This window comes from Micromys minutus (genome assembly GCF_963924665.1).
Source record: "Micromys minutus genome assembly, chromosome: 1".
NCBI lineage: Eukaryota > Metazoa > Chordata > Mammalia > Rodentia > Muridae > Micromys > Micromys minutus.
In genome coordinates, this window is record NC_137969.1 from 131,716,940 (window position 1) to 131,739,892 (window position 22,953).

The 22,953-nt window shown below is 43.2% G+C and overlaps 1 protein-coding gene across 1 annotated transcript in view; it reads right to left on the reverse strand.

Moving 5' to 3' along the window:
* KDR (kinase insert domain receptor) overlaps nt 1-22,953 on the reverse strand; it is a 43,464-nt gene that overhangs the window by 8,727 nt on the left and 11,784 nt on the right. The window contains exons 7-27 of the mRNA XM_080922310.1: nt 22,624-22,795; nt 21,245-21,359; nt 20,992-21,155; nt 19,160-19,316; nt 18,187-18,298; nt 17,167-17,275; nt 16,043-16,384; nt 14,492-14,638; nt 13,709-13,840; nt 11,018-11,124; nt 10,452-10,587; nt 9,995-10,099; nt 8,474-8,587; nt 7,871-7,959; nt 7,134-7,287; nt 5,211-5,308; nt 2,922-3,044; nt 2,674-2,785; nt 2,319-2,418; nt 1,820-1,925; nt 322-473 (exon numbers count right to left, since the gene is read on the reverse strand). Of these exons, the coding sequence (XP_080778436.1) occupies nt 322-473; nt 1,820-1,925; nt 2,319-2,418; nt 2,674-2,785; nt 2,922-3,044; nt 5,211-5,308; nt 7,134-7,287; nt 7,871-7,959; nt 8,474-8,587; nt 9,995-10,099; nt 10,452-10,587; nt 11,018-11,124; nt 13,709-13,840; nt 14,492-14,638; nt 16,043-16,384; nt 17,167-17,275; nt 18,187-18,298; nt 19,160-19,316; nt 20,992-21,155; nt 21,245-21,359; nt 22,624-22,795 (2,846 nt within the window). The remainder of the gene's footprint in view (nt 1-321; nt 474-1,819; nt 1,926-2,318; nt 2,419-2,673; nt 2,786-2,921; nt 3,045-5,210; nt 5,309-7,133; nt 7,288-7,870; nt 7,960-8,473; nt 8,588-9,994; nt 10,100-10,451; nt 10,588-11,017; nt 11,125-13,708; nt 13,841-14,491; nt 14,639-16,042; nt 16,385-17,166; nt 17,276-18,186; nt 18,299-19,159; nt 19,317-20,991; nt 21,156-21,244; nt 21,360-22,623; nt 22,796-22,953) is intronic.

Sequence of the window (22,953 nt, forward strand, 5' to 3'; positions counted from 1 at the left end):
CTCTCTCTCTCTCTCTCTCTCTCTCTCTCTCTCTCTCTCTCTGACTTTTTTTTTCCTAGAGATTAACCAACTGTGGCATTTTAGTTATTTGCTCCCACAAGGCTTAGAATTCTTCAGAGCTGTGCCAGCCACATGGGCCACAGATGGGAGGTGGCTCGACTCTCCAGACCTTTGGGAAGCACTGCTCCCTGAAAGTCAAAACCCCAGTTAGCTAGACATAGTATGGAGTAGCCTTCCAAATGGCTTCCTCCTGCACCTCCTGAGCTGGCCTTGAAGCCTCCCACCCCATGCCCCGGAGGGGATGCTGGCCACATCCAGTACCTGATTCCTGCTGTGTTGTCATAATGGAATTTGGGGTCACACACTTCCTCTTCCTCCATACAGGAAACAGGTGAGGTAGGCAGGGAGAGCCCAGAATCTTCTTCCATGCTCAGGGTCTCTGACATTGGAAGAACAATATAGTCTTTGCCATCCTGAAACAATAAACACAGCATGCTACTGTTATGGCTGCTGTCCTTCAAGGGCCTTTTCAGTAAAAACAAAGGGCAGGGGGTGTCTTTGGCTATGTGTGCTGCTTTCATATCTGAACACAAGACTTCAAGACCGTCTTGGACAAGGGTGGACAGAAACAAAAGAGCACTTGAAAGGGATGTGTGAAAGAGGGTTAATAAAGGGACTAAGGATTAGTAAAGGGACAAGAGGCCATGGTTGCTATGAACACAAAGCAGGCAATGGCAGTGGATGCAATGTGAGAACACAAAGCCCAGAAATCAGCTCCCCATAAAGACCTCCACAGGAGCCAGGCCTTCAAAGCACAGTGACTCCAGTGGAGCCTCTACATTCCAAGGCAAAGTCAGAAAGCAGTGAAGAGGAAAGCAATGAGCAGCAGGATTAAAGGAATTCTGGGAAAGGGTAGCATAGGCCAATGTTATTTCTCAAGAGAGAGGAGAAAAACAAGCTCATCTGATACAGGTAAATGTTTGGAAGGTTTGTTAATGAAAATGGATGTGATTCTCAAGTGTTCAGAAGGACAAAGAAATCTATCTACACCAAGGGACACCTAGCTGAGACAACTCACACAAAAGGGGCAGAGCTCTGTTGTGGAGCTGTCATGAGAGTGTGAGATTTTACCAAGAGGGGCCAAGGTCACGGTTTAGCATAATTTTCATGTTCCGTTTGTTTTGGCTTTTCCTGCAGAATTTAGTAAAAATTACTGGAAATTCTTTGCATTTCTGAAAAATGCAAAGTTGACCAGATTTGGTGTTTTGTTTTGTTGTTTTGTTTATTTGTTTGAGGTATTCTTGCTATGTTACTCAAGTTGGCCTCAAACTCATGGTTGTTTCGCATTATGTATGTATATTGTTACATAATCCAAGAATGCTGAGATTACAGACAATGCACCATTATACTCAGAAGATTGTTTTAACTTTAGAAAAACATTTGAAGCAATAACTTGAAAAAAAAGGAGGTGGGGAAAGCAAGATGATGACTCAGTGGGTAAAAGCATCTCCAGCCAAACGATGACTTGAGTTCTTTCCCCTGGACCTGAATGGTAAAAGGAGAGAACAGATTCCTGCAATTTATGAATAGAATAGACTTGTCTATTTTTAAGCTATGAATTAAGATCTTATCAGTCTAAAGACCAATCAAGGCTTTTAGGAAGCATTATCTCTCAGAGCTGCAAGAGAGAGAAACTGTTTTTAGTGGCCAAGAGAACAATATGGTACCATGTGAGCATCTAGGTGGTAGACTGTTCAATCACAGACCCTGGACCTAGAGGGCCACTTTGTAGAAGCTTCTTGAGTAGAGGATTACAAACCTGCTGAGCATTTGCTTGCAGGAGATTTCCCAAATGTTCCACCAACTCTGAAAATGAGGGTCTCTGGTTAGGGTCCTCATGCCAACAATCCAGCATGGTCTGGTACCTGGAAAAGCAAGACACTGGTTTCATTAACTTTGCCATCCTTCTAAGAGCTAATGGTTAAGATAAGCACTTGAGTGAGAAGCATTTGCAAAGAGCTGACATGCTAAAGAGAGATTTAAAACTGTGGGAGACACAGATGCATGCACTCAGAGGTCAAATCATCTATGGGAAGGTCTTCTTTACTGTAGCTCTGTCAACCTTTAGTAAAAACTCTCTGGGGTAGGTACCAAGTAATGCCACAGTGGTGTTTAGTTACCTAAGGAAGGTTTCAAAGACAAAGCTGAACACAAACTAAGCTGTGGCATAGATGTACACAACGGAAGTCCCCCTTGCCTCCTTGCTTCCTTAGTAGGAAAAGTTTGTGATAAAATAAAGATGTATTCCAGAGTCTTACATTTCTGGGGTGGTATAGTCAGGAGCCCGCATTCTAGTTCCTTCTTTCAATCTCCTACAAAACTCTTCATCAATCTTGACCCCAGGATATGGGGAAGCACCTAGCATAGGACAGGAAGAAAGTATTGTGTGATTTGAAACCCTCACACAAAAAAAAAAAAAACCTAAAGCCCAAGTCTTGTATATCTGTATCACCAACACAGCTTTCTTAATTTTGTCACCTAAATCTTCTAAGAAATTCTACTTAGCAGGAGGTAAAAGACAGAGAGGATGTGATACACGGGGTTCATCAGCTACTTCCTTCGTACTTGCTCCCAAACCCCCACCCAGGAGAGGGTCAAAGAGAAGTAACTTACCCAAGGAAAATATTTCCCAGAGCAAAACACCAAAAGACCACACGTCGCTTTGAATTGTGTACACTCTGTCAAAAATTGTTTCTGGAGCCATCCACTTCAAAGGGAGCCGGGCCTGGGTGGGAGACAGCAAGGCCTCAGAACACGAACTGGCAAATTTTTAAAGAAAACACTCCCCACTTCTAAACACAAATCTGCAAAGTTGGAATTCCACACCTGAATAGACACCAAGTTTGCCTTTAGATACCTACATCTCCTTTTCTGACATAATCTGGGTCTTTATAAATGTCCCGGGCCAAGCCGAAGTCACAGATCTTAACCACATTCTTCTCCGATAGGAGAATGTTCCGAGCTGCCAGGTCCCTGTGGATGCACTGTGAAAAGAACAGTACGTGTGGTAAGTCACTACACAGCTAATCTCTTTTACATCTGTTGTGACCTCACGCTTAAAAAAAACAAAAATCCCACATTGTAGAACCAAGTGATTAGCAAGGACTAGGGTTGTGTTTTATACCAACACGTCAGGAAAGGGACTGTGTGTTTCATTGAGACACACATCTGCTTATTCCATAAACAGTCCCAGCCATTGGAGTATAGTCTGATGATGGCCAAAATATGTTTTTTTTTAATGTGTCTCTGATCACATCCACACATTTTTTGGCTTGTGCCCCATGTGGCTAAAACTGGATTATACTTAGGAGATCCTAGAATAGACCGGTCTTGAATGGATGTGTAGAAATCAGAAGCAAGGGTTGTCATTGCTGTGGTGTGTTGTGGTACCCTTTTTCTTCCATTTAGTATGGAAGTTGGACTGGATCTAGAGGCAGTACCCAGTGGTACTCATCCTGCTTCCCAAGTATTTGATATTACAGGGAAGATGGACCCAGGCAAGGCTGGCCAACATGAGTGGGCTAGATCCTATAGTGCCAGAGCTCAGGTCAGAACCTCTAGATTCTCAGTTACACTGGTCTCTCCTTTCTGCCCTCTAACTTGACCTGACTTTCAACTGCTAAGCAGCTATATCTCTGTGGTCATAGCCCTCAGTCAAGTGCCTACTCGCCATCTGAGAGGGAATATAAGCCTCAGGGTGCTTTAGACACAAATGTAAGGCTACATGGGGGTCCCTGGTCAGCACAAGAGTGATGATAGAAACTAGAAATCATTGCCTTTGCCCTCCCCAGCACCACAGGTCTGTACAATAGCCTCCCTCACATCACAATATTTCGGATGGCATTATCTAGTATGAGTCGGTAAAACTGGAAAGGTCACAATGAGATAGCATTTCTACTTGCTTTCAACCAAGGAGATTCTTTTTCTAGATGGACAACCATCTAGTAGTATTCAAAAGATCACCCAATGGGTATGAGAGAAAAGAAAGAACTCTAGTTCCATCTTCTCCAATCACACTACCAGTTCCCTCATCCTGTTGCCAAAAGGAACTACTTGGCTCAGAAATGAGCTTTGGCATTTACAAAAATAACAATCTCTGAAAGAGACTCAAGACCTTTCTCTTTGGGAAGATCCTGGTTCTCTCCTCTTTCCTTGGGAAATAAAGTACACAAAATATTGAACTGAGCTATCTAAGATTCCAAGGTTCTGGAAGTTGAAAGAAACTAAACTTAAGAAAGAAGGGTAAGGAACCTTAAGTGATAAAGAAAACAAAAGGAATATTAAAGCCTTCTGTTTCCTCAGGAACCAGCAGCAAATACATTTTATCAACAGAGAGCTTCTCCTAAATATAATTCGAACCTTTCTTATTTTGTATCCCCCCCACCTTCCCAAGGTCACCAGGGACTTCCAACAACCTACACCCACTACAGTAGTGTTTACAACAATATTTGTCACTTGTCACGTCCCACCTCAGCCTTTGTTTGGCCTACTTTCTAATTTTAGCTGTTTTAATCGTCCTCATCTGAAGCAGGGCCTTCCTGTCTTCTAATTACACAAATAACAAGTAACTTTTTGATGGATGGAGATGAATGTAAAACAAATTAAAAATAGATCTACTACACCAAGATATCTACAAGACTCCTCCTGTCCCCTCGCCTAGGTCTTTGCTCAAATGTCACATCCTTAGTAAAGTCTTCTCATCTACCTTGTTTAACACTGAAGTGCACACATGTTAGCGTATGCACACGCAAACATACCATGTTCATATATTCTGCAAGCCCTTCCTGCTTTACTTTATCCTACAATATCTACTCCCATTTAACCTTCCATATCTGTTACTTGGGTACTGGATGCTTCATCAACCACTAGTGTTATAAACAGCACAAAGAAGCAGAGCTTTCTTGGTTGGTTCACCATGAGGGTCTTAGAAATCTTCCCAGCGCTTAGTGGCTTGTTAATAAGTATTAATTATATGAATTAATGTCATGAAACCTCTAGCTACCTTTTATGGGCAGAACTTGTGCTTCCCCCAGTGGAATACTTTGATGACTTCTAAAAGTGGTGCATGACTCTCCAAACCAAACAAAATGATGTCTGATTTCTAAGCCTGTGATCTGAAGAGAAGGCTCCCTCCCCCTGACCTGGCATACCTTTCTTGATGCCAAGAACTCCATTCCCTTTGCCACTTGGAAGCTGTAACAGATGAGATGCTCCAAGGTCAGGAAGTCTTTATAGAGTTCTTCAGAAGCTGTGAGAAGAGGCAGGAGAACAGAGATGAGTGCTCCCACCAAAATGAGTGCTCCCACCCATCAGTAGCTCTGCTTCTAAGTCAACTACAGTGATCTATTTAAGACCTGAGGTTCAATTTCAGGAAACAGAAGCAGAGCACCTGCCTATTCACTAAACTGCAAATGATTAGCATCCATAAGACTCCTTGGGGAAAAATTAATGCCTTCTCCGTTTAGTCACATGGAACCACTAAACCCAAAAGGCAGAGTGGAGGTAAAGTTGGTGCAGACAGCAGGGAAAGGAATAGAATGTTTTTAAGGTCTGCCATCTCAAGCTGCTGCTGTTGCTTTCCCATGAACCCAGAGGGGAAACAATAGCTCATATTAAGAACTCTAAAAATAAAACAATATTCAGGGTCATCAAATCTTTTCTTTCCCGACTTTGTCCTGGAACAAAGACCAAAGTTCAAACCACAGTCTACAACGAAAAACTAAAAATACCAGAAAGAGATTTCTTTCTCTCACTTTCAGACTTAAGGCTTGTGGTAAGCACATGAAATCTTGCCTGTCAGAAACACTTCCCTCCAAGAAGAGGAGCAAGTGACAGCAGACATGAAAGATGAATTTACACGAGTAGTATTTACTACAGTCAACTCATACAAATAAATACGAACGCACTCCTGGGTATTTTGAAATGATCTAACTTAGGCCAGATGAGATAAGGGTTGCTGTCTCCTTCCTGGACACAAGACCAGTGTAAACACAAACTTAATTGTCATAATAGCCTTATTAGCATTAATAAGGCTGAAACCTCTTCCTTGTGTGATGGCTAAAGGGCTCTTGAGGAATGGTGAAGGCCTTTTCATTTTCCAGATAAAGTAATGGAGGCCAAGTCCAGGCCTGCAATTCTAAACCATTTATACCTTCACCCATTTCAGTTCCTTGGGTTTCCAGCTCACTGGTTGCCCTTTGTGAGTAAGAGGGTATACGGCCCACTTGACTGTAGACTTCATGACATAAGGCCTAGACAACTTTCCCATGTCCCTCTAGCCCAAGCCCTAGCCATAGCTTCCAAAAGAAATGTTAGGTTAATTTCTATCGGGAGGTTTATAGCAGGGGGAACAGAAATGGAGATGGTTTGTCTAAGCTCACACTCTGAGGGGCATCAGGCACCAGGCATCCCTGTCTCTCTGTCTGAACAGTTGGGCCTGTTCCTTCTGAGTGAAGCAGACATACAGTGAGTGTGTCCTAGGGCTGTCTGGAGAATGGTGAAGTCAGCTCCACCCAGCAGTTGCACTAAAACACCACTGGGATCACAACAGCCAGGGGAGACAATTCTGAAGCATGGTTGGAAGGGAGATTGGGAGAATCTAGCTGGAGGGTATAGAAAACAACGGATGTGTCTTAACCCGTCTTGGAGATCAGGTAGGAAAAATTAAAGATGTCTCTGTGTGAGGCTAAGGCACACTACATGCTAGGTATGAACCTTATGGCAACCAAGACTAGCTAAGCACTAGGACTCTCTCTTCCCCTTCCAGAGTATAGCACTGAACCTCTACTGCCAATACATTCTGACCCAGTATTGGACCAAACTATTGATTTGTTTCCCAGTCACAGGTTAGCCCACCAAGTTACCCAGGCTCCTCATGATAACCCCACTTTGCCTCCCAGTGGAGTTTAGTATCTTTTTAGGGATTTCATGCTTTAGTTAAGCTGTCCTGGACACTACTTAGAAATTGAGATTTCTTTCAAAAACAAAGCTGCTCCCCGCCCCCGTTTCTGAATGTTTTATCATCATCAATTCCTACAAGAATGTGTTTTAGTCATGGGCAGCGAAGCAGATACCTTCCTCTTCCTCTACATCACTGAGAGATTTCTCCTCGACAAAGCCTGAGCTGGCAGAGCTCTGGCTGCTGGTGATGCTGTCCAAACGCCGTTTCAGATCCACAGAGAGCTCCCCAACATAGTCTTTCCCAGAGCGGAAGCGTGCCCCTTTGCTCTGGAAAAGAAGAAAATAGGCAAATGCCTCGAATCCAAAATAGGTCCCCAGTGCAAGGTTACAAAGAATTAAAATGATTCAAAACAAACAAGGCAACTCTAGGATTCTATAGTCTGGGAGTTGAATTGGGTTGGGGGGTAGGGGAGGCAAGTTCTAACAGCATCCCTTCTGTACCACTGAGCTCTTTCTTCAGCATCCAGTGGTAGATGCTTTGTGTCCAGGAATATTCAGACACGCTGCCATTAGCATCTTCTTTACAGAGGGATGTACCCTCCATAGACCAAATACAGCTGCAGGGCTGAGGAAACTTACTATCATCCAAAGCCAGGGTTCCCTCTGACCCATACTTTCCTTAATTAAGTCTAGCCCTATCATAACGAGTCAAGATAGTAAAGTCTTAAAAATAAAATATTAAAAATCGTAATAAATAAAATATTAGAAGCACACAGCCCCTAGAAGATAGAAGAGAAATTTAAGACAACCAGTGACATATGGGGAGAATTTTAACTGAAGACACACGCATGCTGCTCTAGGTTTTCTCTGCTTTACAACACGGCTGACATTCAGGTAGAAGACAGCCTACCTTGTACGGAACAAACTCATTCCTCTTGCCTCGTAAGTAAGTTGATAGGTTTCCGAACTTGCAGAATTCCACAATCACCATGAGAGGCCCTGCAAATGACATGTTGAGAAAAGGAAATGTATTTCACGAGTGTTTCTTACTATGAACCCATCATACTGTTAAACCCAAGCTGCACTAGAAGAAGGCTACCTACCTATAACCTTTCATTAGAATGGGACTGTAGAAATCATGCAACACCAACCCCATCCTATTGAAACTATTTCTTTTCAAAAGGACAATTCTGTGCGTGTAATCAAAACAGTAGACAATCAGCTGAGATGATTTCCAGGTGGGAGAAAATGGAGATGACTTAAGACTCTTTCCTTTCAAGGTTTGGGGATATTCATTTCTCTAATCATAACACTTACTATACAAGTAGCAACCATATCCCCATGATGAGACCATTCTTTAATTCAAAGGACGCTGTAGAATCATTTGATTGCAGTGCCCAGCACATGTCCCTGAGATATAGTGATTCAGGAGTCTGCAAAGCATTGCTTCCTTCAGACGCTACCGGACTCTGTACGTCTCACTCAGGCTAGCAGAGCCAGGGCAGTTACTCACCGCCAGGCTTGGTGCAGGCTCCTAGGAGGTTAACCACATTGAGATGGTGGCCGATGTGGATGAGGATCTTGAGTTCAGACATGAGGGCTCGGTGCTCACTGTGTGTTGCTCCTTCTACAAATTCAGATGAACACTATGAAGTGCCACGGGATGACGGCTGCATTTCACTGCAACCCACTCTCCCCGTATAGCATGCCTACAGCTAGGAGAGGAACCATGTGTCTTCAAAAGTCCAATAGAAAGTTGGTTCCTAATTGGATATCAGACCTAACTTGAAGCAAACCCTGAATGGCTGGTGTTTAAAAGACTCTGAGGAGAAGCTTCCTGTAAAGTTATGAACACGTCTGTAATGGATTCACATCCAGAGTCTCTTTCTGTACAAAACTCAATTTTTTTTTTTCTGTTTTGGGTTTTGTAGGCTGTATGGGGCCTGGTTATTTCAATGCCTCCTCCTAGAAAAGCAACCCATACATTAAATATTCTCAGATCTAGGGACCACTGAGTTGGCTGGGTGGTTAAAGGTGCTTGCCACCAAGACTAACAACCGAGTTCAAACCCTGGGACCCATGATGGAAGGAGAGAACCAACCCCTGAAAGTTATCCTTGAATACTGCATATACACGGTGGCATGAATATTCTGTCTCTGTCTGTCTGTCTGTCTCTTCCTCTCCCCCTCCCTCTCTTTCACACGTGTTCGAGCACACACACACACACAGAGAGAGAGAGAGAGAGAGAGTGGCATATTCTCTCACATACATATTCACTCAGACACACACTCACATACACACTCATTCTGTCTCTCACACACTATGGCTTGTATCTCTCTTGTACCCACACACATACATCCTCCCTCTCCTTCCCTCCCTCCTTCCCTTCCTCCCTCCCCCTACACACATCCTTAGCCTCTAGATAGACCATACAAATGGAGGCAAAGAGCTTTCAAGGCCATAAGACCTAGCAGAGGGTGAGAGAGCAGCAGCGTCTCCGTCCACAGAATCAGTCACAAGTGGAGCAGATTTACCTACACGGTCACCCCTTGTCGGAATGTCAAGACTGTGGCTCCAGTACTATGAAAAGATGCTGATTTCTAAGAGAACACCCGCATCCATCTCTATCTGCATAGCCAGGATTACCTTGCAAAGTATCTTCATAGATGTCTAATTCTAGAGAACACGATGACTTTGCGTTCTGCTGCTTACTAATAGCAAACTCCTCTCCTCATTTCTGAAGTGTTTACTATCAGCTCCCATAATAATACACCGAGGAACAATTTATTAGAACCAGATAGTGCTCCCCTCCCCCCCACACCATGTAACCAGAATCACGAAGTAGAATTGTGCAAGTGAGCCCTTGTTTTGAGGTCATGAGGCTCCAAAGGAGAAAACTGTTTTCAATTTGTGCAAAGGCAATATAAGCCGGGGGCTTAAAGCCTACCTATGCAGACAGCCGCTGATGTAAGCCTTATGTTTCACGAGGGACTAAACAGAGGGAGGAACATAACGATGTCATTTTTCTTTTTACCTTTCAACATCTTGACGGCCACTGTTTTGCAAGTTGCTGTCTTGTCAATTCCAAAGGCGTCTGCCTCAATCACTTGGCCAAAGGCACCACGGCCAAGAGGTTTTCCTAGAACCAATGACAGCGGCATTACAAAATACACTCTGATGGTCACACTGTCAGAAGGCATATGAAGATTCCGATTGGTCAAGATGATGGTGCGTCCCATTTAGACCCACAGGCCACTTTATGCCTTTGTTCTGGCTTTTCCATTTGCTTTCCAGAGTGTCCTGCTTTGGATGGTTGCACAGGTTCCTTACTACTAGAAAGCTAAATGGATGATTACCCAAAGTCAAGAGATAAAATTAATATTTATAAATCAGAATACATCATCTAAATAGACTAGACCCATCATTGTCTCTACGGAGCGTTAGATGGGCTGGTAAAACCAATCTCAAGTTAATACCAGTTGACAACTCACCTAGTTTCAGCCGGTCCCTGGGGAATTCCCACTTGCTGGCATCATAAGGCAAGCGTTCACAGCGCTCATCCAAGGGCAGTTCATCTGGATCCATGACAATGGACAAGTAGCCCGTCTTCAGTTCCCCTTCATTGGCCTGGAAAGCATAAAGCCTTCCAGTCACACACACACAGCCTCTTGTTTGGTTGTGTTTTGTATACATATTGTTGCTTAATAAGGGCCTCATTCATGATAATCTCATTTTCCAATGAAACTAGGGGAGTTCGAGAGTGTTCCTATTATAATTTTCCTTTTAGTACCACTTCAGCTTCCAAAATGAGTTCAGAATAGGGTTTCTAAATCTTAATTACAGTGGACAGTCCGAACCTTTCACCCCTCTGGTGGCTCTCAGCAATTAATGCCCACAGTCCGCCCAAAGAAAATGGACAAGAATGTTATTGTATTGAGGTAAAAATGTGCCTATTGAGCCAATAACAATGGGAAGAAGCCACTGAAAGAAGCCCAGTCAGGTTCCATTAATCACAAAAACCAACACACAAGGGACAGGAGGGAAATTATGTTGTTACCCGCTTAACGGTCCGGAGGACAATGACAAGAAGTAGCCAGAAGAACATGGCAATCACTGCAGTGCCCACAAGAATAATGACTTCCAAGTTGGTCTTTTCCTGGGCACCTGGAAGACACATTTAAGTGATCAACATCTGGAAACCCATAGCCTATGGTAGAAGGTGACAAAAAATGACATGAACGGGGGAAAGGCAGGACCTCACATCACCCAATTTCAAGACTTCCAGGGACCAATACCACAAGCTCCTTAAGCTGGGTAGAGTTCACAGCACTCTTAAACAACAGTAGAAACACACCGCTCATGAAAACATCCAGCAATAAAATTCTCAATGGACCACAAGTCTGTAAGTCTTAAGATGTGTGTGTGTGTGTGTGTGTGATGTGTTTGGTGATAGAACTTTTTGAGGAAAAAAATACTTCTATGTATGAGTACTATAGTCTGATTTTGTGCTGAAAGTCAATCTATTCGATTGTGTGGCATGGGAAAATTGATTGTTTAGGAAACTACATGAGGAGCTTTTTGCCTAGACAGCTACTTGTGATCACACACTTACTCTCCACTAATCACTTTAAATGCATCGCCTTTCTTTCTTTCTTTTTTTTTTTTTCAGTAACCTTCAGTTTTCAAATGAAGAACTAAGATTTGAAAGATTAAGCTAATTGTCTGTGAGACAGGAAGTTGGTGGGCTGTTCGAGGGTTATACTGGATCGGTCCAAATTGAGCTGACTATTACTCCATCCTGTCCCTTTGCAGCAGAAGCCTGATAGAGAAGAGAGAGGAAAAAGAAAAACTGGGAAGGGAAGAATAGGAAGGAAAGAGAGAGCAACAAAGACACAGAGTGAGACACAGAGTAGGAGAAACAGAAAGACACAGGAAGAGAGAAAAAGAAGGGGAGAGGCAAAGAAGGAAAGATGGAGGAAGGGAGAGAGGGAGACAGAGAGAGGGAGAGAGAGAGAAGGGGGCACTATGCATGGAAGGAGCAAGAGAAAGTATAAGCAAGTAAGGTTACAGGCTCCTCACCAGAACATGTTCCAAGTGGAAAGATACAGGCAGAAGGCTCTCAGCACCAAATGACCAGCACCAGGTGATTAAGATACAGTTATCACTTGGGGATCTCAGTCTCTCCACTCACACTATGCAGTGTGAATCAAAATGACCCTCAAGCTGAGGAGGTTGTGGGGGGAATGGCTCAGAAGCCAGAAGACAAGCAATTAATAAGTTGGCAAAGTACGAGTTACCAGTTGGGAGACGAGCTCTGAGTACATCTGTAAGTGGACTTGGTTGCTCTGATGTTCCCAGAGAAGAAACGGTCCTATCTGTATGTAAAGGTTTACAAGCTTACTCATGTAAGAGACAGAAGAAAGGTTGAAGGTTCCACTGTGCAAATCAGTTAGTGTGTGAATATTCTCATCTTAACATCTGAGAGCTGAACTGCAGAAGCATTCCATGTCTGTCTTCATAACACCTGTGTCACTGTGCCCTCTTAGACATGGTAACCCAATGAACATGGCTGATGGGCGGAGGCAGAGTACCAGAGAGGATGGCCGGTGCATCCTCCCCGGGCGTGGCACTAAGCCCTTTGAACCCCTTTGGTGGTGACAGAACTGCCATGTCCTTTGGCAGCTTCATTTGCAGCTGCAGTTTATGGAATCCTGACAGTCCTACAGATTTGAGAGCACGCTAGTGGCCCTAGCTGCAGTGTTCAACAATGTGCATTTGACAGGTTAAAGGGACCAACATCGAGACTTTGAGATGTTAAGAATTCTGCCAAACCTACCACCCCAACCACCCTCATCATCCCCTTGCACACCACTCCTTCACCCACACAATAAAGTCACATTGTTCCCTGAGTGGGCTACAAAAACAAGACCCAGCAATGCACTTCTTCAGATGAGGTGCTCTGTCACAGAATACTGACTGAAAAATAAGTGTTGGATTTCACATCAATCCTACACACACACACACACACACACACACACATACACACACACACACACACACACACTCACACATGCACACACACACAGACACACACATGGTAGAGGGACAGAAGTTTCCTTTCACATTTCAATTATAACCCCTAATTTCCCACATCATAAAAGCAATCACTTATTAATCATCTATTGTTTATGTGTGAATCTTCTCTCTGCTCTGGGGAAAATCCAGAGCCTTTGACCCTTGTCACTAATTGAATAGCAATGTCCAACACTAAATCTATTTTTCCCCCAAGTAGATATTAGAGTGTCATTTCTATAAGTTAACCACTTAAACAAAGTGAGAATTGGGAACCAGAGGGTATTCATCACCGATGGCTAACAGTTTTCTCGCAGTGAAAACTAAGTGGACAGAAAATATGGTACAGATTGATGATTGACACACGTGCTAATTTTACTTTCTGGTTAAAAGGATGTATGCTCATTAAAGACGGATTATAAAGAACCCACCCCTTATTTTATGCGACAGATGCCAGTCAAAAAAGGTAGATGCACTGAAAATACTATGTAAAATTACCTTCAGGCTACGTATAGTTGTGTGACACTTAAATTAACAGTTTAGATATGAAACACATAACCACCATGAGTCTCACTGTGAGTCACCCACATGGCATCCTACTCAAAGTATTTGAGGCAATGTACAGTACAATCTACTTGCTAAAAACCACCTGATGAGCCGATGACATCACACCGACCTTCTATTATGAAGAGTGTCTCCGCTCTCGCACAGCCAAGGACATTGCAGGCCTGGCAGGTGTACAGGCCCCCATCTTCCTTCCTCACCCTTCGGATAGTTAGGTTCCGGTTCCCATCTTTCAGTACAATGCCTAAAGGAAGAAGGAAATTATTGCTTTACTTCTGATGGGGTGATCTGTGCTTTGTCCAGGGCATTTTTTCAAAGAATAGTTGCTGCCCTTCATCTCAGGCCATTATCTAACTCTAAAGAGGTGCATGGGATTGACTACTGACTGCTCTTCCATGGGATCTCTATGCAAACTCAACAGGACTTAAATAATCTGCTTCTAGCTCTGAAATGAGTCAGACCCTGTACCCAAATGCCTTTTTATGTGTCCGGTTGTGGAGGGCATGCATGTGTATAGAGGCCAGAGGTCAAGGTGGAGTGTCTTCTATATTGCTTTACTCCTTATTCTTTTGAGACAGGGTCTCTCTCTGAATCTGGAACTTGATGCTCCAGCTAGACTGGCAAGTGATCTCCAAGGATGCATTTGTCTTCCCATTCCCCCACCCTGGCCTTAATACTGAGATTACAGAAGGATGCTGAGTCTAGCTTTCTACACAGATTCTAGAGATGAAAATTTAGTCCTTGGGCGTGGGTAGCAAGCATTTCACTGAGCCACTTTTCCCCTAAATATAGCTTATTTTAATCTAATTTGAAACAAACCAAGAAGTGATAGCATTCTTACATAGCATCCTTTAAAAAAATTCTACAACCAGAAAAATAAACAAGTTTCACTCACCTGAATCTTCTACAAGGGTCTCATTGTCTTTGAACCATGTAATGTGTGGGGTAGGGTTTCCAGATGCTGGGCAAACAACTTCAATGGTCTCACCAATGCTTGTTGTCTGATTCTCTAGATTTCCGGTGATCATGGGTGCCATGCGCTCTGTGCACATAAAAAGAAAACCGTAGAACCCATGATTCCAACTATTAGGATAGCTTTCAGGTCCTCTGACTATAAGACTGTCTAAACCTCATAAGCCGTAGCCCATTAATAAAGCAAGCTGAAACCACACAGAACTTGACAACAGCAATCCTGTTGGATGAGTGAAGTCAAACAAAAAAGAGAGGACATTTCAGACAGACACAGAAGCCTTTAAACATTCACACTCTCCACCCCACTTGCAAATCACATAATACTTGGGAATCTTTGGGGATTGTTTTTTCAGGCTAGAAGGTTTTATTTCTTTCCAATCCCACAAGGCTTTCCCTAAGAGTAACTTCTCTGCAAAGTTGTAGCCACTAAGAGCAAAATTCATGCTTTCCCCTTGGAAGGCAAAACTTCAGCACAGTTATGTAAGGAGTGACTTACATAACTTTGGATAACTTTATATCATTTCTAATATTTACTGTCAGTCACATATAATGAGAGTATATGTGATGTGATTGCAGTCCAGGGGTCTAAGCATCTTACCCAAGCCCCTATAACCAAGTAAATGGTTGGGATAATAATAGAATGTGGTGGGTCTAGAAGTTCAGTGTGGTTTCTACTAAAACACAAACAAACCAACCAAAAAATCCTACAAAAAGCCAAGGGCACTTGTTAACAGGTACAGCCTAACATGCGCTTCACCATCCTTCTGAAAAATCATCCAACTACAGTGGAAATATTGATGACGATCAAAGAAGAATCATGTTGAAAGAGTCTCTTTAACACTTAGCAGAACATGATCATTTCCACTGTGAACTATGTCAGAGTTTAAACAAATGTACTTGTCTCTGGTCATTTTCCAAGGACCACATAAGGTACCACAGAAGTACAGGCAATGAGTGTGGCACCCCTTCCATGGAATCTTCTAGAGCTTAAACTCAGAACCTCATCATACTAGCCATAAAGCAGGTATCCCATTATGTGCCAGTGTGTTCTGTGATTAAAATTACAGTGGTAATCAAGCAGAGACCAGTGTGTTTTTGGAGATTTCACAATAGTATGACCACCCAGTGTTTGCCTATGGTCTCATCCTCTCTTTTTAGGTCATCACCTTGCGTTCCTGGCCCTCTCTTTGCTAATAGTATTACACAAATGTGCTAACTTTAATGACTGAATGCCCAAAGATGCCACAGGAAGTTCCTTGGTTGAAGCTAATCCTTTGCAGAAACTGGTAATGAAGTCATCATAAAGATCACAGCTGTCTTCTCATCTTAACCTTACCGGGGCTAGCTTTGTTCTGTCTCCCAGGAGCGTACCAACCTGCTACAAAAGCTCCCAGAGGCCTGCACTATTCACACTGCCCTCAAAAAACACTGCACTGAAGGCACTGAAACTCCATCCCCAGGGATGTCTCCATACCTAGGATGATGAGCTGCCTGACTAGGCAATGTCTTTTCTTGGTCTTCTTGTCTTGGGCAGAGCAGACATAGTTGCCTTGGTCCTGCAGGGAGGCATTCTGGAATGCCACCATCAAGATGTCATTTGTGCTGTTAGAAAACATGGTGCCATTCAGTTTCCAAAGAGCATCCAAGTTCTTGCAAACTGGTGTGAGTACTTCGCCCATGTGGACCGATGTTGCCTGTGAGCCAAGCTTGTACCATGTGAGGTTCTCAAACGTATTTCTGTCTGCAGTGCACAACAGAGACACACTTTCCTGTTCGGTTGGCTGGGTAGCAGGCTGCACAGTAATTTCAGGGCCTCCTGAAACGTAAAGCCATTAGAGGGTGGTGATTTAAATTGGTACATGGCACCATTGTCTTCTTCCTGCTATGACAAACTAAGAGACAGCTCTTGCAGCCCCCAGCCATTACTGCAGAGACAGAGCCAGCCTAGACAAGTCATTTAATAAACAGTATTATTTAAAATGTAAAATTAATTTTACCCAAGTATTTACTGCATTCTACTTCGAGTTCTGGATAGAGTTTCCAAGTTGAAACAAAACAAAACAAAACTATCAAAAAGTCCAAAGCAGGGCCTCCAGTCATCATATGGAATCTTTAACAATGTCTTCTTATTAATACGTGGTATAAAAACTACATTGATTACAAGTAATTAGCTCAGACTGAAACATCTGAGCCAGTACAATCTGCTCAAGTCTATCTGTAAAACCAGGCTGCAGAGAGCAACTCTGGAGTGTTGGACGGCAGAAGACCAGTGAGTCCCCGTCATTTTCATACTCCCAGAAGCTCCAGCCTCGGTGCTGTTCTATAACAAACCCACAGACAACTCCATAAACCCTAGTAAGCCATGGATCACACTAACTCCAGTGAGCAAGACATGCCACACACAACATGGACACCTTCTCTGGCCAGTGACGGCGCATGAACCCTCTCACAAACCCAGGGGTTATGTGAGCAGCTTTAATTTGTTACCTTCAAGTCCTAACTACATGTCTCTCCCAAATACAGCAGAGAACCTCACAGCTTATTAGCACCCACTGCCTGAGGGTTCCCCCACCCCACCCTTCAAAGAGGTCTACTCACGGATCACATGGAAGGAGATGACCCTCTCTCCTTGTCCTACTTTGTTGATGGCTTCACATTTGTACAATGCTGACACGTTGGCAGCTTGGATGACCAGGGTACTTACAGTCTGTGAACATACGAGACCCAAGTCATAAATAATACAGGCTGAACATGTGCACACACGTACACACTGAGACTGACCATCCATCAGCCCCCACATCCGCTAAGAACTACTTTTGCCATTCATGGTACTCATGGCCCACCCTCAAAGGTGAATAGCCCTAACCAGGCAGCTATACACGGAATGCAAACATGCTTAGGAAATCCTCAAGGATTCACTTTAAAGGACATAGTTCATACTTCCCATTTCTCATATACATAGAATCAGAATTACTTTTCAACTGGTGTATACACTGAATGGCATTATGTGCTTCGTTTCTCTTCAATAAACAAAAGTAAGCTATGGGTACTGTGGGGGTTTTTTAAATTAGTAGATATTAATTGTACAATATAGCAGGCTTTACTATGACATTTTATACATGTATGTATTATACTTAGATTATACACACTCCCAATAATTCTGTCTTTTCCCATTCCACAGTCCAAAAAAAAAAAAAAAAAAAAAAAAAAAAAAAAAAAAAAATCCCTCTCCTCTCCCCAAATAGTCTTCTTTATCTTCATGTCTTTTTTATGTTGGATCATATGAAAGAAAGTCATTTTTGCATTTCTAAGTCTAACTTATCTTGCTGAACATAATGATCTCATCTTTCTGCAAATGCCATAAATTTGTTCTTCCTTAAGGCTGAAGGAGTGTGAGTGTGTGTGAGTGTGTGTGTGTGTGTGTGTGTGTGTGTGTGTGTGTGTGTGTGTAAAACTCAAACTTTATCTACCTAATTTGACTCTGTAACTTGGCTGGTATGGATGTCATCACACAGACTGATTATGAACCTCCAATATTCCTTTTCATGTTTATTGGACCACCTTCTATTCAGAAATAAAAATTAGCAAGAGAGAGATTCGAAGAAAAAAAAAACTCACTTTGTTTTTCCCTTCAATTAGGGCATATTGGTTTTTGGTGACTTCGATCTTATTTCCGCCCTGGGAATCCTCCACGTGCCTCCATTCTCTACAAGTGTAGGGGTTTGCTTGTCTGTAACAGGAAGAAAGCACAGCATGTGATGATTTGACTTCTCACTCATTCAGTAGTACCGGAAAGGGTCAACCTATGGTTATCACGTTCTTAGTGATAAACTCTAGACACAGGCTAACACTTCGCAGAACTTGGCGCCAATTAAAAATAGATGCCGACAACAGTGCAAAAGTCCAAGGTAGCTGCCTTGTCCGAGGGTACGGGAGGGAAGCAGCTATTCTGGGAACAAGTCTCCATTCATAAATTGGATCGACAAGACAATTCAAGCTCACTTAGTTCAAAGGAAGGTAAGGAAACTTGGAAGCCATTGGGGCTTCTTAAAGTCATCTCTCTGGAACTGACTGTGGCTTTTGTTTAGGAAATGGCCAGCAGTAGAGGAAGAAACTAGGGTTTGCTATTTCAAAAACAACAACAGGAAGTGGAAGGCTTGGGTGGTAGGTTGAAGGTGGTGGCTGTTGTTTTCCCTAAGGATGTCTGCACTTGTGGTAGACCTTGATAAGCTGGGCCCGAGACTCTCGAGGCCTGGGCTAGGTTTATCATTGTCTCCCATCCACCAGCATTTCCTCTGAGAGATAGACGTTCCCACAGATAAGGAGGAGCAGGGTGGTCCTCTCCAGTCCACAGACAGAAGATGAGCCAAAGATTGGCAACTAGCAAACGCAGCAAATAGTATCCATTTGGAGAGGTATCCATCAGGGCTAACAAGGAGAAAGAGCTGACTCACATAGTGGGATGCGGGAGGTGAGTCCAGGGACCACTGAAAGGGTAACTTCCTTGGAGATAGTTTTGCTGGTTTAGATGGAACCATGGCAAGAAGGAACACATGATAGCAAGAAAAACAGAGCACACTGCCCCACTCACCTGGGCCTGTAGGAGCACGCTTCTTCTAGCTGCCAGTACCATTGGATGTGGTGCAGAGGAGGGTTGGCATAGACTGTGCATGTCAACGTCTGCATGGTGCCATACTGGTAGGAGTCCGTAGGAGAGATCAAGGCTTTCTCACCGATCTGGGGTGGGACTGGAGATGGAAAAGACAACCTGTGAGCTCCCTGATTACTTTGAGGAACAAAGAGGAGATTTCAGCAACAAGATCTGCCTTATGTACCCTAATGATTTGGCTTCTTCTTGCTTTTACAAAGGACATCTAGACTTGGAGACAGAAGACCTGGACTCTTATGCTCTCATAACACTAAAACCTGATAAGCTGAGAGACTTCAGCTATGCACTCCCATGCCACTCTCTCACTCTTACATGAAAGACATTGTTCTCCACGTCTTGCAGCCTAGCAAGAATGGGGTGGGGCTGCGGAGAGAAAGCGGTTGGATGGAATGGTGCAGCAAAGACACCTATTGTGTACCAAGCCTTGTTGAAGTGCTTCACATTGACTTTCAGTTCAGTCCTTGGAATCGTGGATATGACTCTCACTTTACACACGAAAAGAAATGGGGCAAATATTAAAAGCTTTGCCCAAAGGTATCAGTAGCAAGATCCTGGACAAAGATACACACTGGGTTTGGAACAGAAGTTTCCCTTGATTTTTGTATGTATTATGCACGGGATGTGCTAGGGTATACTTAATGTGGTGACTTGATGAAGTGGAGCAATGGGGTTGCTCTCTGTCTGCCCCTCGGTCTTTGCTGCCTGGTTATTTTCTTTTTCTCATTGTACTTAATCATCTTCTGCCTTCCCACCCCCTCCCTCGAACCCCCTTTATCCTTGCTGTTTCTAAGCAATCTTCTCAGAACCTGTTATCTTAAACAAAATACTCCCTAAAGAAAAAGAAACGAAGCCATGCTCAGAAGACGCACAGAGGAGGAGGATGGAGACGCGTGGGCAGTGCGTTCCTGCACTTAGACAATCTCTTGACGTTTTAATGTTTGGTGCCAGTAAGAAGCACAAAGAATTACACCAGCAGAATCCATCCAACTATGCTCAGAGAAAAATATTAATCTATTTACTGGGGGAGGAAAAGTGCTCTAGTCAGATAAATCCCTGATATTCTTGCCTCTCCCATCAGAGAAGCCAACAGTCATTAGCCTATAAAGAAAGCCTGTAAGAAAGACACTTTAAGTCAACCTGGTACCTACTACACTCACCTGACCAAACTATCCCAAACTCAAATACTTAATGCATTCAGTTTTGGAAAGTACAAAGTTTAAATCAAAAGCTTACACTCTTTTCTGGATACATTCGAAGTATGTCCTCTGACTAGAGACAGCAAGTTATACAATGATGCTGGCCTCTACAGGTTTCCTGCGTGAAGTTCTGCCTCAAACTTGCAGCAAAGAGGCTAAATCTTCAGACTAAAGCATTCTCCCCCCTAAAAAAACACATGGAAGGCTCCCCAAATCTTTCTATGTGTAGCTCTGTGGACAAGAGCAACGGGAGCTCACAAAGCTTTGAGTGACCTCAGAGGCATGTAGCTAAGAGGTACCATATCCTCTCACCTTGCAGGTGACCCCCAACAGAACCTTCACATGAGTTATAAAGGAAGCATGGCTCGAGGGTGCCAGACCACATGCCATTGCAAATCCACCTCCCTGGGTTATTTCTCATATTTTTAATGCATTGACCCAGTTAATGATGAGATGACATAACAGGAGAGAATGGAATGATGGGAGATGTATGAAGACACACTATCTCTCTCTCTTCCCTAGTAAACTTTGGGCAGAAGAAACACTGCATGGACTCACCATTCACAACCAGAGAGACCATGTGGCTCTGTTTCTCCATTGAAATGGGATTGGTGAGGATGACCGTGTAGTTCCCCGCATCCCTTTCACTCACTTCCATGATGGTGAGTTCGTCTCCAACTATCACTGTGTAATTGGACTCAATGGGCCTTCCATTTCTGTACCTACGGGAGACAATCCAAGGAGGTAGTGCAATGGAAGACTTTTTTTGCCTCCCACAAATCATTGCTTTGCTTTTATCTTCAGTAGTTACCATTTGATATCAGGAGCTGGGTAACTGAGATACTTCACAGGGATTCGGACTTGGCTGCCCACTGTGGCTTCCACCAAAGATTTCATCCCGCTACCAAAAGCGATAAATGGTTTTGCTAGAAGAAAATGAAAGCAGTGGTTCTCATAAATGCCAAGTTACGGTAAATGGCCTTTCGGTTTGGACTTTTGATCAAGTGAAAATGTAGAGGTTAGGATACGTGCATGCACTGCTGCTTACGGCAGCTACTTTCTAGCTCACTTTAGCACTTCTCAGCATTATCTCTTTATTAGTGCTCTCTTGTGAGATTTGAGCATTCTATCTTCCACACAGCCTTCTTTACCACCCTCCCCGCTTCCCAGGGACCAGTAGCTATACCTTATCCCTTGCGCCCATGACACCCTCTACCCAACTGTATGTTGATTGTCCTGACACTCACTTCTCAGACCTCTTTCTCCAAGTCTCCTCTTCCATCTAGTCTCAGAATATAAAACATCAGTTCCAATCACAAACTTTCAACCCCTGCCTGTCTTCTCTGAGTTCCAGGTTTACATATGTTAAACATTTCCACTTGGATGTTAATGGGTATCACCAAAGAAACACACCCAACAAATACTGTTCTTTGCACCCCATCCACTCCCCTTCATGGCGTGATACCACTGTTCAATTGCTGGCAATACAGCTAAAATCATCTCTATTTTTTCACTGTCGATGAATCAACCAGTAAGTCTTGCTGATTACACCTCAGAATATACCCAAGATCTTATGTCTTCTAATTTCCTCCCCACCCGTCCTAGTCCAAGTCTTCTACCATCACTCTCCTGGATTTGAACTATCAATCTCCTAACTGTTCTCCCCTCTTCTCCCTTCACTTCCTTACAGTAGTTTGAAGATAGATCACTTGCCTAGATCACACCCCAAACACATGAGCTACAAGGGAATCCTTAAAAGCCTAAGCTGGAGCTCTGGTATGCATAAATTATGGAAACTGAGACATTTACATGAATGGTAGGCTAGAACTGAAAATTTGGGGGACCCACCTAAAGCTACAGAAAAAGCACTGGGTTGGGGTTTCCCTATGGTAAACTGAAATCTTTAAAAACATGCACTCATATTTCCTAGCCCTCCACTTACAATAACAACTATCACCTCAGAAACAGCTATAACAAATAGTGCCTGGTGATCACTTTCATTGTGTGATTTTTAAAGTTGGGATTTTTGAACCCAAGTCTCTGATTCTAAACGAACGCTGTTGATCTCTAGGTCTTCTGTCCTCATTAACAAGAACCCAAAAGCACCTTGTAAAAGAACAATGTAGCCCAGATTGATGTAAGGCATCTTACTCTCCCAGGCAGTGCGTTACCAAGAAGACAGTCACTTACTATGAACTCGGACAAATGTTTTATTTCTCTTGGTCATCTTTCCGCTGGACGCTACACAGACGTATTCCCCTTGGTCACTCTTGGTCACACTGTCTATTTTCAAGGTGCTAAAAAATGTCTTCTCCATTTTCCCGGTAAGGGGTTTCACATCCGGGTTTAAAGCCTTCTTATGCTGATGATGAAAAGTAAGAACAGAGTTTAGTAAGTGTCCCCAGCCCAGAAGGACATGCTCAAAAGCTCCTAGGGACCCAAAGAATTGAACCTTTGCCTGCTGAGCATGGCTACTAATAACAGAGACTACAAACACCACATTGACAACATGTATATTGG